The 17,391-nt window shown below is 37.3% G+C and overlaps 1 protein-coding gene across 2 annotated transcripts in view; it reads left to right on the top strand.

Annotated features, from left to right (window-relative positions):
• The window catches only part of Lrp4 (LDL receptor related protein 4), a 284,958-nt gene that overhangs the window by 89,635 nt on the left and 177,932 nt on the right, over positions 1-17,391 (top strand). For both annotated transcript variants that reach the window (XM_089255230.1, XM_089255241.1), the window contains exon 3: positions 986-1,102. In XM_089255230.1, coding sequence (XP_089111356.1) covers positions 986-1,102 — 117 coding nt within the window. The remainder of the gene's footprint in view (positions 1-985; positions 1,103-17,391) is intronic.

A 17,391-nucleotide genomic window follows, 5' to 3' on the forward strand; every position in this document is an offset into this window, starting at 1 on the left:
AACTGGCAGCATTAAAGAAGTGACAAACCATTGTAAAGACATAAACACGTCTGAAACTCATCGCTAGGGAACCACGGTAACCAAAGTAAACGTTCGGAAAGTGATTGTTGAGGCCCAAAAACCATTGTTGCCGGACAGTTTTTTGCCAATTTGGGGCATTTGCCCTGGTCTGACGAAATTTTAAAGTAGCCTATCGTTCAAGTCGGGTCCCATTTGGTATATATGCAAAATTTGGCGACGATCGATCTAAAATTGTAGATTTGTATAGAGAACATACACACACACAGACACACAGAAAATCAATTTTATATATATAGATAGATTGAGAATTGGAAAACATCAGCATAAAAATCTGTTATTTTCAAAGCCATATTCGAAAATATTATGTGAAAGTTTTCGTTCCGTTCCACCCTAAAATATTTTACGGAAATTAATTCCTATGTATTGTGTGACGAAAACATTAGGCAAGAGGTCAAATTTAGAGTTTATAACGGGATCACGGGATATAAATTAGATGCCTGTGAATCCATCGATGTATTTAGTAAACGTGTAGAATTTCGTAATTTTGTAGAATTTCTAGGTTTGAAGACGAATGATTAAATTCTCTTTCCGCAAACTTCCACAATAATCTCTGGAGCCAACAAACAGTCATCGGGGGGAAAAACGTGAAACATTGCACACCGATGTATCACAGATCAACAACACACATCCAAAGCTTCTTCCCGAAGTTTCGATTCTATAAATACCGTTCGTTACCGGTTTGTAAATCTTTAAATACAGTTTCGCCAATTTCGGTAAAGAATAAGCCGCTCTCGGTGATTTGATCCGTTGAGGATTCCAGGATCGGGATTAATTGATGACCGTTGGTATTTCCTTTCGTCTAATCTCCCCCGAAATCGATCACAATTGTCCGACCCTCTCTCCTAACGTTCAGTCTATTTATTTACTTATTTATTGTTTGTTGTTGTTGTCTTCTCTCCTTTAGATTCAGCCGTTTGTTCGAGGGAGATGTTCATGTGTACCAGTGGCAAATGTATCATTTCCTCGTGGTGGTGCGACGGAGAAAACGATTGCGGCGATTACTCTGATGAATCGGACTGTGGTGAGTAACGATTAGTTCATATTCGGACCATTAGGCCCTGGACATGTCTTTGTTCGGAACGTATACCTTTTGAGATCCATCTTAAGTAACGATGTTCGAGAAGAAACGCAAAGAGATTCGAGCGACAGTAAAAATAGTCTCGACTCGTTCTTTAATTAAGGGGACGCGAAATTGTTTCTGGAGCAAAGGAATCCTAATTATTCCTCGGTTGTAATATAAAGCCGGGACACAAAAATAAAGATTGCCTTTCGTCGCATAACGATATTAATGTCCTTTATTTATTTTTTCGTTGTTGTTGTTGTTTCGGATGATAATATTTTTTAAGAAACAAATAACTAAGTTAATAAACAAACTTGGTTCTTCCTTTTTTTTGGGGGGGGGGTGAATTTTGTATCCTATTAGATGAACCAATTAATGTGCCATTAAAAATATTCAATTATTTGTAAAACATTCACAAGTTTTTTTTTTCTTAATTTCTAAAATATTAAATATTCGTTTAATTTTTTTTAAAAACAAATACTACAGTTATATATTTTTTTTTATTAGGATATGAATTTTGTTAATGGAGGTAATTTATCTACAAATAGAAATATTGATATATTCAATCAATTTTCTCAATAGTTTACAAATGATTAGGATGTTGTATGAAACTTCATGAAATGATATGAGCGTTAATTTAATGATACTTCAAAATTTCAGAAATTATGCTCGAAATTTAACCCTCGAATGCACGGGTTGAGTCTGTGAGACCCGTGACATGTATTTCCTCTCATTTACTGATAATAGCTCTTGCAATGTGCTATTTTCTTGGGTTTCTCGCTGTCAATGGTTAATTTCATTCATTTTATGATCATGATGTAGTTAAAATGATATGATCATTAATCAATCAAATCAATATAAACGAACGTTGTATAGATACTTTTTATTAAAAAATGTGATCAGAGATTGGTCTTTGAGACCCGACCCGTGCACTGTAGTTTTAAATACGTAGAATTCAACTCTGAAATTGCTTCTGTGGCTTATGAACGATGAACCGCTCGAAAGTTCATTGGAAATCTGAACTAACGTAACTGCTATATGGTGATAATGTAGATCAGTGGTTCTCAACCTGAGGCCACATGCCCCCCATTTACCCCCATCCCCCTGTAGTCCTAGGATATTCTAAGTAAGATGTGATGGATGGAAATCGAATGTAAGCGAAAGTCACGATAGGTAGCTAAAGGGACCACAGACAGCTTTGGGGGAAAACTTCGACCGTAAGCCGTAAGCTTTTGAATGAAATATGGTGAGGGGGGAAAAAATGTGATAGGTTTCGCAATCCAGTTGAGCTGCCCGCCGCTATGCGGTTATGGGGCATCTTCATGAAATCGAGCGCGAGACAAAGGTACGAACCCCCACTGACTGCACAGTGGTAGTCGGCTGAAGTTGGGGGGGGGGGGTTTCTATTTTTTTCTAACTTTGAGGTGTGCGAAAATACAACCCGAGATCTCACATTTAAAAAAGTTTCTCCTCAGGCATATTTTCTCCACTTGCTGCAACATTTAAAAAAATTCATTCCTGACGCAAGCAAAGAACAATAAGCCAATTTGCCTGCTTCCAGATGGCAGCACTTGACAAGCAACATTTAACAAAAACTCCACAGAAAGAAACTTTACGTTAGTGTCACAACACATAAACGCGCATTCCGACATGTACCCATTCGTTTGAAGTTCCGTGGAAGAATATGGACGAGGTGCATGTGCGGTTTAGTAATAGTAGTAGCAGAGCTGTCCTATAAAGCCTGGACATGCTAGTGAATGGATGCCCGTGACCATAGGAAACATGGTCACGGACATGATCTCATCATGTCAAAACCTACATGATGAGATCTGGCACGATGATTTTCGCGGGTAAGTATACAAATTTAGTACGCAAGCTGTTACACTCAGCTATGCATGCAGAACCCTAAATATCACTTTGACATGATAGTAGAGCCCTTGGTGTTCAACCCATCAATCTTATTAATAAAGTTTTAAAAAGTTTTTGTTTATTATAAATTTAGTTTTGACTGATCTGATTTCAATTCATTAAGTAGAAAGTGATTCCTCTAAATGAAAACTCCTAGGGGTGGGATGGGGGGGGGGGGTTTGAAGAAAATAGGGTTCAAATGGAACCATAGACAAAAAAAAAAGGGTTGAGAAATACTGGCGTAGAAGATGGAGCTGGTGATGATGTATAAAAAAGGTGTATCGATATGTTTGTTTGATTTTTCTATATCAGTAAGGGTTTTAGTAATTAATATGCTAATTATAACCACATCAACACTTTATTGTTTTGGGCAGATGCCATCTATCTTCTCCAATACAGTGCAAAAGCTGAACTACTTCCAAATAACAAGAAGGGGAAATTTATTTTTGCTCGTGCGGGTTAAGAAATCCCCAATATTTTTCTCTCTTGAATTTATTATACAGTATATAATGATAAATTTTAGAAATTTTGTAGATTGTTTTTTTTTGTGTGGAAAAAAGCATTGTACTTCGAAATAGCGAGATAATGAACTGTCCTAAAAAACAACATTAACGAATTCTAAAGATATTTTTTGCATTAAAAAGAAACCAAGATCATTATAATGAGACTATCAAACGAACGATGAAGACGAAATAAAAGACGAAACGATTCGAATTTTGTTATGAAAGAAGAAAATTGAATAACATACGATTTCTCTCAAGACTTCTCGTAACATATTTCGATACGATAATTCCCAAAAAACAAAATCACGTGCATAACATTTATCTTTGAATTTTAGAGAAACTTTCGAATTTTGTTTCTTCGAAAAATATATATTTTTCATGAAAACGATAAATATTTCTATGTTCCGTAATACTCTGGAATAATTCTTATTTTTATCGTATTCCGATTTTTCTATATGGGATTAAACATGACTTGAATTCATAAATGCTCGAATATGAACGGGTACTTTATACAGTTGACGTTCGTTATATCGAAGATGATTTATTGCGACCGTTCCATTACGACAGATATAATGGGCCCCAGATTTTTTCCCCCAATGTTGTACTCAATCAGAAAGTTGTTGCCCTGTCCAGGGACGTCATTTCAACTTTTTCCGGGATATATATATTCCATTTTTAATGTATTTTCAAAAGCCAGAGGGAACCCTCAAATGACGGGCCTGGCCCTGTCTCTCCTGGAGCCAAATACTTATCAAGTACTTCTCATATTTATCAAATTCACCAATTACACTAGGGCAGTGGTTCTCAACCGGTGCTCCGCGGACCCAAGGGCTCCGTGTGCAACTCCCAGGGGCTCCGCGGCGACTCGAGGAAAATAAAATGAATCAGTAAATTTGATAGATAAGTAAATAAGAGAGGCCTACAGGGTTCTGCCATAAACATTATGTACAAAAAAGGGCTCCTGGAGTCAAACAGGGCTCCGCCATAGAAATTATATACTGAAAAGGGCTCCCGCGAGTCAAAAAAGGTTGAGAACCGCTGCGCTAGGGTAATGGTGCTCAATGTATGGGAAAGTGCGGGCCACTTCATTGAGTTGGAAACTTATCACGGGCCACTTCATCTATCTGGAAATGTACCTCAAACCAAATAAGGGATTTGAAAATGCGTCGCGGCCACTTAAGTCGTATGGGGATGTGAGAGTGACGTCAGGTGATCTGAGAGTGTGCCGCGGGCTGTGTGATTTGGGAAATTTGCCCCGGAAACTAAAGTGATCTGGAAATTCACTTCCAGTCACTTAAGTGATCTATAAATGTGCCGCTGGCCGCTTTAGTGAAGTGCAAGCCACCGAAGTGATCTCGAAGTGCAATGCGGGCCACTCAATTGCAAGTTTGTAAATGAATCGCGTGCCACTAAAGTGAATTGTAGGTGTGCCGCGCGGGTAGCGCAGGTGATTTGAAAATGTGCTTGGGTTCGCTTAAGTCCTCTGGATATGTGCCGAGAGGCACTCTTGTATGATTTGATTATCTTTCGGGAGCAACTTGAGTGGTTTGGTTATTTCTCGCGGAACATGGGTTAAGCATGTATACACTTGGGCATTATGCATAATTTCCGGTGGAAGCGATAAATTTTCCAAGTGCTTATTAAATTTACTAGGTACGCTTGGGTATTATGCATAATCGCCGGCATAAGAGACAAATTTATCAAACTTAACGAAGATGATTGCCGATTATGCATAATAACCGATTTATCGCATTTACCGTAACATATAATCTCATTGTGATTTATTGCTGTGCCTCTTACTGTACAAAAGATAAATACGCCGAGAGACTTTTTAAGAGATGTTTGTTGCATGTATTTTTCAAATACGATGCTTTCGTGTTTTTTTCATGAAAATTGTCATCGGAGCGTTAATTTTTCTTTGACGTGATCATAAGCCATCGCTGTCGGAAGGACCTGTTGCCACCCTCCAATACGTAACTCGCCTGTCGTGTCATATTGTTCTGACGCTTTCGAACACGAATCGCTTTTAAGTGGAATTGTTCGTGTTTTCTGTATCTGTTCGATGCATGCAGGAGAGTAAATGTCGCTCGGAACAGATTCGCTTGACAGATAGTCATGCAACGAGAGTTTGGCCGCGACACTCGCTCACGTTCATCAACTGCATGTCATATGTACAATCGTGAGTGCTCTAACGCCATTGTGTTTGCTTGACTCCGGTAATGTGTTTCAACCTGACACAACGCACGGAGTTAGACTTTAATGAGTAACTCCATAACCACTCGGAAACTACTTGCTACTACGAGTAATAACAGTTTCAAACGTACCAATTGTAACACGACTTAAATGCCCGTTTTGATATGTTTATATTTACCGTAATAAAACTTATCAAAATGTAGGGGTATCGGGCTAAAGGTATCCAGAATTAACTGCTTATAGTTAGAGAACCATGCTTGATTACTTATGGAATTTAAGTTGCATTGAAAAGGGCAACTCCGCAAGTTTATTTGCAGGTCAATAAAATTCAGTGCGAGCACCCTTAGTCACTGCACATGTCCAAACGGTATTCAATCTCTTGCCCAAGCATTAAATAGCACTTAGGGGGGAGGGGTTACTAAACCAATTGTTGCAGACTTTATTCCAGCGCTGATGCCAATGCTGAAAATGCTCGCACAACACCAGATACGCACACAAACTATTAGGCAGGGTGCCCACTGTCGCGATACTGCAAGCGATGCAACATGAAACTCGCAGATCGATCAAAAAACCTGAAATTCAAGTTTTTAACCTATCCGCGTCGAGTTGCATGCTGCATCGCTTGTAGTATCACGCACGTGTGCACTCTGCCTTAGGTACACATGCACACTTCCGACACAACTCATACAGCGGCGTAAGAGCGGAGCTACTGCCGTGAGTGCTCGAGGACTACCCATGGAAATTTATGGCATGGGTCTGAGCACCCCCGAATTCATTCAGAAAATCAAAAAATTCCTACGTAAAGATCAAGACCAACACCCACGAGTTCCAAACACTTCTGACTTCCCTGGTTCAATATCAGAGAAAGATAGTTTTAGGTAAAGTGGGGTGACTAGGGGTGCATGCTGTAATTTTTTTATTTTAAACAAAACCATAACCACTGTGAATGAAATATAGAGTCGATTTCAAGTCCAGCAGCAAGAGTGAACGTCCATGATTGAAAATTCTGCCCAAACCTCTCATAATTACCCCCTCCCACGGCTACTTTTATCATAAAGCTGTTTTAAGGTTGCATGAAAACCGTATCAAAACTTCGTATACACAGCTACCACTAAACCACACCTGCACCTCGTCCATATTCCTCTGCGGAACTTCTAACGAATTGGTACATGTAGGAATGTGCATGTGCGTGTTGTGAAGCTAAAGTTGTTTCTGTGTAATGTTTGCTATGTGTAGTGCTGCCATCTGTCATCAATTCTTCTAACTACCACTGCATTTTAATGATTGAATATTTTACCGGTGTAGGCCTGTTACTCTCTGTGGGGAGACTTTTTAATGAGGACATCGGCTCGCAGTTCTCTCCTCGAAGTTAGGAACACTGTTTAGTGGCAACGTTTTACAGTCTTGATAGAAGTTTGGTTTGGCAGGTTCAGTCGAATCCCGTTATAACGAACTCCAAGAGACAGATAAATCACTTCGTTATAACGAAATTTCGTTATAAAGGAATTCCAGATTCTTTCATTGCTTCTATGTAAACGTATCTGTGGGATTAGAAAAGTTTTCGTTAAAACAAGATTTTCGCTTCAACCAGTAGCACTAATCATATCAAAACCAAAAATAAATAAATAAACCATATAAGAGATAGAAAAGTCATGAAAAAAAAAAAAAAAGACGGCTCTTACATGCCAGAAGATTCTGAAATCGATGCTGTTGCACCACAGAGATGAAAGATAAGCATATTGTTCTAACTCCTACAACAAGAACAGTTTGATGAAGGACAAAGTAGGCCCGACATAGAAGTCGAATATTATAGTTTAGTCAAATATGAGGGGGGGGGGGAAATACCCAGGTCAGATTATTTAAATTTTTACTGATAAATATTATGGGGGGAAAATGTTAAATATCGGAAATCAGAGCTTTTAAAGATGGGAATCAGTATTCCATCTGACTCTGTATTGAAAAAGATAAACCCTCTAAAAACAGGCATGTTTGACTGAGCAGATTTACATTCTAGACAGAAAAGAATAAAATTTCCAGTAATCTAAGCATTTTCAATAAAAACAAAATTTGCGAATTCGTACTTTTTTTTTATTCTTCCCGAATTATTTCCAGTGGGTGAGATGAAAACATACGCTTCGATAGGCGAGGTATCAAGATAATAGAGTAGTGTACCCAAGTCTCCCAACCTGACGGGTTGAATTTGCATTCATTTTTCTCCATTATATATAATAAGTTGCAAAACAATTATCCTTGCATAAAAACATAAGAGAAAACTTCTTTCTCTGGTGGTGTAAGTAAAATAATGTTAATTCACATCAGGGAGATAATAAAAAAATTTCCAAAATCTGTACCCAAGTCAGCTCTTCACCCCCCCCCCCCCCTACTACTTTACATTAGTAAATTGACCATGGCGATAGACCGGAGCCGTGCTCTGTCTGAAGAAATGAAGAAAGAAAGACGGTGGTTTTTCAAATCATGTGAAGCAGAGCTGGAACTAGAGGAAGTCAAAGTTAGCAACTGCCTATTTCGTAAACGTTAGGAACAAACATACCCTTATAAAATCACTTTACGGTGGTGGGGGGAACATTATTTTGAGCATTTCCCCCCCCCCCCCCACCACCACAACGAAATCCCTAGTTATAGCTCTATATTCCTATACACGGCGTTCAACACTCGTCACTGATATGAATTCAGCTAACCTACAAGCAAGCACTGAACCCCTTATGTGTTGTGGTGTCCGTATGCTGATGCTGCTACAAAACCGCACATGCACCTGGTAACATTATTTTGAGGAAACTTCTAAAGAATCGGTACATGTCAGAATGTACCGTACGTGTGTCTGAGGAACATCTGTCGTGTTCCAGAAGGCGCTATCGTCTCTCTTTTGAATTTGGAAGCAAATAACGTGGCAGTTTGTTTTGCCGATATCACGTATGTGCGTGAATTTTAAATGCTGCAAGCCTGATTGATCACAGCGGAGGGACTTTTTTTAAAATAGGAAATTGGCTCGCATCTGCAGCTTAAGTTAAAGTAGGAACCCACAGAAAACTAAATTCAGCCGACCACGGCATCTCTATTGGCAGTCGGCTCAACTGCTACGAGAAGCGCCTCGAAGAAGCTGTCAACAGTACGCATGCGCAACCTTGGTAGAAAATTTTTATTTCAAAAAAAGTATCTCCTATCGACGTTGCCTGCACCCGTATGCGGAAAATTCATAGCCAGCAATTCACCGCAATGTAATTGATCGTCATGACGATTCATCCACTCATAATTAATCGACAAAGAGACATAATAAGTGAATGGATGGCAAGTGAGTCAGGGGGGGTGGTGAACATGTGTGCAAATGAAATGGTCGAATGAATATATGAGCGTATGAGTAAGTGATCGAATAAGTGAGCGAGCGACATTCATATTGTCACTCGCTCAATCGCTCATTCACTCGGTAACTCGCCCACTTACTTGGTTGTTCAATCGTTACTCATTCTCGGTCATACATACGGTCACTCACTCACTAGCTCATTCACCATCTCATTCGGTCACTCAGTCACTCACTCACTAGCTCATTCACCATCTCATTCGGTCACTCAGTCACTAGCTCATTCACCATCTCATTCGGTCACAACTCACTCACTTGTTCAACCATTCGTTCACTCATTCACTCACTGGTGACGAAATTTTGTCGGTGAATTTTCCCAGTGGGGAGTTTTCAGTCGATGAATTTTTGTATCGGTAAACTTCGTGACAGCGAATTGTTTCAGTGAATTTATTGTAAATCGCTTACAAGCACTTTCATAAGCAACCGTATGTAGTTTTTTCAGCATAAACCCTCACTTTTTGATACTTTTGGCCGGGACACCCTGTATTCCGAGCAGTATCTTGAACTGGGGAAACCTCGTGGTAGTATTGAACTGGATGCATGAAAGTTAAAATAATATCAAAAATTCAATAATAATCTCCTGAACGTATAAAAGTTGAAAGAGAACCATAAACATTGGTATCCGAATGAATTTTAAACCCGGAAGTAAAAATATTTGTCATCAGCTTTAAAATATTACATGGAAAAACGTAACGTTAATCTCTTCATTAAAATTTAAAATAGTTACTCAAATGCACACTCGTAAATAATTTTGATGAGTAAATAGTTACTTTATTTGCGATTATTTAAAATAAATATTTTCTGAAGACAAAAAAAAAAATAGACTAACAATTTCCACGCAACAATAACGAATGGGATATTATACGATAGCAAACAAAATTTATTAATTTGCCTTCTCTAATTTCTCTCTAGTTTTACATTATTAAGAAACACTCCCCCTTTAAACACTCATGAAATGAAGTTTTTAGTTTTTTTGTTTCTGGTTTCGCAATTACCTGAAGGTGTTTTAGAATTGTATTTACTTTTGCAGGCGGATGATGCGTTGTATCATTTTCGTTTGTGATTATTAAATTTTCACGGAGATTTCTTCTCATCGGAAAGTATCTTTTTGTTTGGCAAAAGTTATCTTAAAGCCATAAAAATGTACCCTAAAGCCATTACTATAGAATACCTTTAGTCCGGAAACGCTGAATTCAGATGCGACTATGAACCATTATAATCACTGATGTCTGTGATCCATCATAAACTGGATACTTGAAAAATAAAATAAAAAATATATTAATATTTCAGTATTTATCACCTGAACATTTTCAAGTAACACAAAAGTAACAGTATCCGATGAAATTTTAAACCGGGATGTCGAAATATTTGTCATCAGCTTTAAAGTAGTATATGAGAATTACCTCCGATAAATATTCCACGCACAATGAAAAACGTAACGTTAAGCTCTTCATCAAAATTTTCAAATATTTATCTTTAAAACAGTTATTTAAGTACACACTCGTGAATCATTTTGATGAGTAAATAGTTACTTGATTTGCAATTATTTTAAAATATATTTTTTCCAAAAAAAAAGAGGCTAATAATTTGGCCATATAACGATAACGAATGGGATATTATTCGAGAGCAAATCGAATTCATTAATTCACTTTTCTCTAATTTCTAGTTAGATACTTTTAGGAAACATTCTCTCCTTTAAACACTGAAGTCTATCCCATGAAATGAAGTGTTTCGTTATTTTATTTTTTTTTTCTCAAGTTTCGGAATTACCTAAAGGTGTTTTAGAATTGTATTTGCTTTTGAAGACGTAGGCGGATGGTGCGTTGTTATCTTTTTTGTTTGCGATTATTCAATTTTTAGCGAGATTTCTTCTCATCGGAAAGTATTTTTCTGTTTGGCAAAAGTTTTCCCCTCTCTCGCTCTCTCTTAACGTGAATGCGTAATACCGTATGCTTAGTGGGGGTTGTTTTTTTTTACATTTCCGTCACTAATTGGGAAGAATCTTAAACAAACAACTTTTGAACAAATTAAATAAACAAATCTTTCCTCCCACTTTTCTTCTTTTTTCTGTGATTTAATTTTTCAGGTTGGAGAGATTTATTTCTCTTGTCGAATACTAATTAATTGATTTTACTGTCGTAAAACAAGCATAATTGCACGCTTGGAGTAAAGGAACCTGATTTGCTATGGAGTCGAAAAGAAAATAGAAAAATTAGCATTTATTATTTAGTGGTTTTTTGTTTTCTTTGAGCCAAAAAATCTTCTGTGTGTAGTAATTTAGTTATTCTTTTCGACTGGTGGTTGTTATGAATGAATGAACGTATTTGAAAATTATCGTTTCTCCAATTTAATTCATAAGTCGATAATTAATATCGGGGTTTGTGAATGCAACAGAGATATTTGTTAATTGCAACAGATAAAAATTTACAATCTATGAGAATAACCAAAATCATATGGATTTTCTTTATTTATGTGAACACAAATCCCTGAAGTACTTCGGTATAATTTTATCAAGTGAATTTTTTAATATTAGTGTTCAGAAAATATTTAATATTTACATTTCACGAAATTGGTTTGCGTCTACTGAAAAAAAAATTCACAGTTCTAACAAGTTAATGGATCCTTTGGAGTAAAAATACTCCCTGGTAGAAAAATTTCATCTTGAAATTCTTTGAGAAAAGTAATGTTGAGAGTCATTAAGATATTCAATATTAATTGTGTATACAGCGATTGCATCTATTGTCGGGGAAAAAACAATTTAATTAACCCTCTAGGTATCGTGCATATTTGGATACTCGTATTGCATATTTCATGGCAAATAAAAACAACCATTTTATACCTATTTCTTTGTTGTTTTTTTTGGTACTTTAGGAAGTACATTTCCGAGTGAGTGTCACATTTCAATACAAAATACGGCTATGAGGGTGTTTCAGAACTCATGGCAAATAGGTTAAGAGGTGATAGAACACAAAACTAGACATGCACAAACCACCATACAATCCATGGTCGGCACTCAAGTGGTTGAATGCTAGCGGGCGGTACGTGCTGTGTCGTGAAATGAAGAGAAACAAGACAGACAGACGCAGAATGAAAAGATACCGATGAATTTGAGGAAAATAAACTTCCTATTACACAGACACAGCTCAAAATCACTGCCATAAACAGTGGCCCAGGCTTCACACCATCGATGTGGTGCTGGGAAGAAACACTATACGGTAAACCACTTGAGTTTCAGGCATGAGTTACTATATGAGTACTTGTCTAATTGTGTTCCATCACCATCTAACGAACTTGATATGAGTTTTGAAACCCCCTGTATAAGTACAGCCCGTCTTTAAAGTTTTGACACTATAGATTTTTAATTGCGCCACGAATACCGTTTCAAATTTTGATTTCTTTCTTCTTTTTTTTTTTTGGCTTGCTTGTTTGTTTGTGATCAGAATGCAAAAGCCTACCTTGAACTTTGGTCACTGTCGAGGAAAATAAGTTTTGGATTTTTTAAACTCAAAATTTTGAAAAATAGTTGTCTCAAAAGAGTTGAGAAAAACTTCCGATTATATGCAAATTCCGGAAATTGTGTCTATGTGGCATATCAGAGAGAGAGACGTGATATTATAAAAGTGGAATGCTACGGGATTGGTTTTCATTGAAAGAAAAAGTTGCCGAAGTCATCGCGTATTTTGTACGATGAAATCCTTCGAGTTTGAAAGCAAAAAGAAAGGCTGCAAAAGGAATTGTCATTGCTTTGAGCAGGTCCAAATGAAGTATCGGGCGTGTATTGACCCAACATGCATCCCAAAAGCCAAAACCTAGTCGTGGTAGGCAACGCAGTACAAGTATACGCGGAAACAAAACCGTTGGAAGATTGGCTTCAACGCAAACGAACAACTCATGAAATTATGAAAGCTTGTATTTGATTCATAAAAGAGTGGTTAAGAAATTGCCTGTCACTAGGAAGTGACAAAGAGAGGTGGAGAAGAAAGACTCAAATGGGCATGAAATCACATGTTTTATGGAGACATAATCATACGCGACATAATCTCACACACACGCAAAGTAACTCGCATGTTCCAGACGGATGTTTCAGCAGACAGTAAGGTGGAGCTTCGATAATGGTATGGGCAGCATTTGCTTCTGATTGTCAGGCTTCCTTAACTTTTGGAATTGGCCGTCAAAACCCTCATGCTTAAAGGATATCCTCGAGAACAATTTTGCCACTGATTGGAAAAGATTTAGGAGGACCGAATTTGACATTTCAACATTATGACGTGTCTATCCAAATATCTTCCGCCGCCACGAGAAAGCTTTTTAGTAGCAAAAATGTATCGGTTTTAGACTGACCATCGATGAGCCCTGACTGACTTATTAGGAATGTAAGGGACATACTTACAATAAATGTGTTTGCAAATAAAATACATTGTTTTCGACTGTTGATGTCTTGAAGAGCTCTATCGAGGAAGCTCTATCGTACAGTTTTGATGTTGAAATCCTACAGAATTTAAGTAGGGATAGTGTGTTTGAGGTTGTTGGGAAAAAATGAAAAGTCTATTAGTGCTATTAAAAGCCTGTCATTATTGTACATCTGAATTTTCTCAAAACTTTTGAAACAGCTATTTTTTGTAGTTTCGATACTATAAATATTCGAAATGTTCTCCCGTAGAATTATTTTTCCCTACAAATGTGTGTGTCGGAATGATTCAGGTATTATCTATTAAAAGGTGCTAATTTTACTCGCCGTATTTTTCTCGTTATTTTAAGAAAAGCGCATTGTCTAAACGTTTGAGATGGACTGTACAATATGTTTTTTCTTAAGAAAAAGTTGATTCCTTGTCGTTGACATTTTTTGAGAGCTGCTGAAATTTGGCGTGCTCAAAGAATTATAAAAGTGCGCCAAATTCAGGGGATAAGAAATAAAATTCAAGGTTCAACTACTAAAACTCAATTATTCAACTTTACTAAGCAAGATTTTTTTCTGTTTATAGATAACGTTAAAATCTCAAGGCAAACTATATATTTTACCTATTTTAGCTAATTGAAAAATCCACTGTAATTAAGTAAATTGCTTGGTTTATGTATTATTTTGATTAAAAATATACTAACAGCACCAAATTACATCCGTTTTTCGTATTTACATAAACAAAGTTCTTTTTCATTGCGTTTTCATGGGAGTGAACCATAGAGGTTTAATACGTAATCCTGGATGATACTAGTGAATACTCGGAATAAGATTAAATGCGAAAATTATTTATAAAATCCACACATTTACAGATGTTTCATGTTAATCATGAAAATCTTTTACCAAAAAGTCCCGATTTATCATCGGAGATTACTCTAGTGCATTCGTACGAAATGTGTTCTTCAATTCAGAAAATGTTGGTTGAATTCAGAAAATTTTCGATGATAGAATAAATATCCCATTGTTTAAACTTGTTATATTTGAGTAGTAATATCGAAAGTTTGAAATCATCCAAACTCATTGAATGTTTGGTTTGAAAATTATTTCCCCTCTCCTGTCTCTTTGTTGAATCGAAACACACATTATGCATTGAAACCTTCAAACTAGATTTTGTCTCCAACGAAGGGTAAATTCGGGAGAGTTTCCTCCGATATCTCGATTTACTCCAAGCGTTATTCAAACACCATCATCATCACACATTAGATGTATGTATTTGTAGTGTTGTAGTTGTACGTCGTCAAAACAGTTACGCTCAGGTAGGAGCTCGAACTCCGTAAACTGCTGTTTAGAAACAATAAATTCCAGTCGTCATTATCACCTTCTCATCTCTAGTTTGACTCTTGGAGCATCACTCATTGTTTCTCGTGGATTTAATAATTACGACTACACGCAGAGGGGAAATTCTCTCCCTCCCCCCTTTCGAGAAAGCTCAGTATTTAATTAAATTCCTCTATACTTTTGTCTGACGACCGCTCATTCGAATATTCCTTTAATATTACCTCTCTGGGATGAAAATGTGTATCTCTACTCTACTGTATTTAACTCTTTTTTTCCCCTCGAAAAAGTGATGTTATCGCGTGTTATCTTCAGGGATCGTGAAATTTCGTCCCCGATACATTTCGGCCCGGAAATTTCGCTTGCTCTGACCAAATTAGTGACCATATGATTGACTGACTGTGTGAGTGGCCAAGCGATTAAGTGAGTGACAGAGTAAGTGACCGAATGAATGACCAAGTGATTGACCGAATGAATGACCAAGTGATTGACCGAATGAATGACCAAGTGATTGACCGAATGAATGACCAAGTGATTGACCGAATGAATGATCGAATGAATGACCAAGTGATTGACCGAGTGAATGACCGTATGAGTATGTGAATGACTATGGTTGAGTGAATGACCAAGTGAGTGACGAAACCCACATAAAATTAATACAAGGGGTGAAATGTCGGGTGTGAAATATCCGGGGCTGAATGTCCAATTCACTTATTCGCTCACTCGGTCACTCACACAGTTACTCACTTGATCACTCTCGGTCATTCATATGGACACTCACTTGGTCGTTCATACGGTCAAGGCAGGTGTAATGTCAGGTAAATGTACAACTCACTTGATCACTCATAGGTACTCCTTCGGTCACTCATGCAGTCACTCACATGACCGCTCATACGGGCGGGGCAGGAGAAATGTTCGGGGCCAAATTACATTGGCGAAATTTTCGCTGGTGAATGTATCGGGGGAGGAAAAGTGTTTGGGGCGAAATGTCGGGGATAAGTTTCCGCAAACCTTATCGTTCATACCATATACACGCACGTATGCATAATGTGAATTTTCGTACGTACGTATTCCTGCATTAGCCAGCGTGCCTTGAAACTAAAGGGACACCAGCGTTTTTCGAATGTTGGGGGTCCGGTCTATTCCCGGCTTGCCCGGAAAAGCAAAGTTTCATAAGGATCGCATTTAATGGATTTTTAGAATGAAGACTCAAAAATTTTCCAGAATCTGTGACTTGAATTTCCTGGCATGCTGGAAAATACAGGTATATCCCGGCATGCTGGTCTCCCTCGATGTTTTCCGGCATGCCGGCTAATGCGGGGGAACATGGTATATAATTACCAATGAGGCCAGAGAGAGTGAAAAAATAAAACCTGTATATTTTGTATTCAAAAATTTTAACGGTGTTCAAAAGATAAGATGGACCATGATTTATTGTCACACAGTCAATCTACTACTTTTATAAGGGGACACAGGTATCGATTGGTAAGGGACAATTCTAGGTTATGGTGTGTGTCGCAGGGAGTTTTATTTCTGATAGGGTAATTAGTAAATGGAATAGCTTACCTCCGTAGGTAGTAAATTCTAACACAATTGACACGTTTAAAAAGAAATACGATAAACATGTCTGGGTAAATCGAGAAGCTATCCATACTTAGAATAAGACAACCATAAGTATTCTTTATGGGCATTGTATAACATTTTATTATGTATATATATACTGTTTTTGTTATGGGCCACTTTTTCTCAGCCACCTCGTTGGGCATTTTGTCTGTTGTGGGGTTGTATTTGTTTTTCTTTATATTACCGTTGACTTTGGAAACATACTTTTAATTACAGAAAGTTTTCAAATGAAGAGCGGTTACTCAACATTTAAAGAGGACATAAAAAAATAGGGGGGAAAACTTGTTACATAGACTGTGTGTGCTGAACCGCGCAACTGGTGAAATGTAAATGCTGCTTTTAAGTCATTCACAAAAAAATTTATACTTTTAAATGCAATATGAACGGAGATATTTGACTCTGAAGTTTTTGGCATTAATCGTCTATGATTGAGAGTAAGGTTCACAAGTTCCAAAACGTAAATCAAATTCAAATGCGTAAATTTGCTATTTCTGCATTGTTAGTTATTGTGAATAAAAAAATAAACTAATTGAGTTAATTCCATTTTCGTGCAGTCCCTGAAATGGGCAACTTTTGGGCCATTTTGAGCTTGACAACACTGTGATAAGTTACCAAAACATAGTCATTTTATAAATTTAATAACTCGATAAATAGTGCATTTAAAAATATGATTTTTTTTTACAAATGGGTTTTCAGAGCACGATCTACATTTCAATCACTGAAATTTTTATCCTGAATAAGTGGGATTCACACGAGCGAATGTTTGATGTTCACTCAAAACTAGTTTATTTTCCGAGATCCTATTAATAATAACGGGAAGTGCCTACGTACCTAATTTAATCTTTCCGTAGTTTCCTGGCCCTCGTGGGGCAATCGGGCGACTTACTGTCGGGACGCGCATGAAGAGAAAGACAAG

The sequence above is a fragment of the Pholcus phalangioides genome, unplaced genomic scaffold, assembly GCF_987345545.1.
Source record: "Pholcus phalangioides strain wild (caught in Gottingen) unplaced genomic scaffold, Ppha-v1.0 ptg000004l_1, whole genome shotgun sequence".
In the NCBI taxonomy this organism is placed as follows: domain Eukaryota; kingdom Metazoa; phylum Arthropoda; class Arachnida; order Araneae; family Pholcidae; genus Pholcus; species Pholcus phalangioides.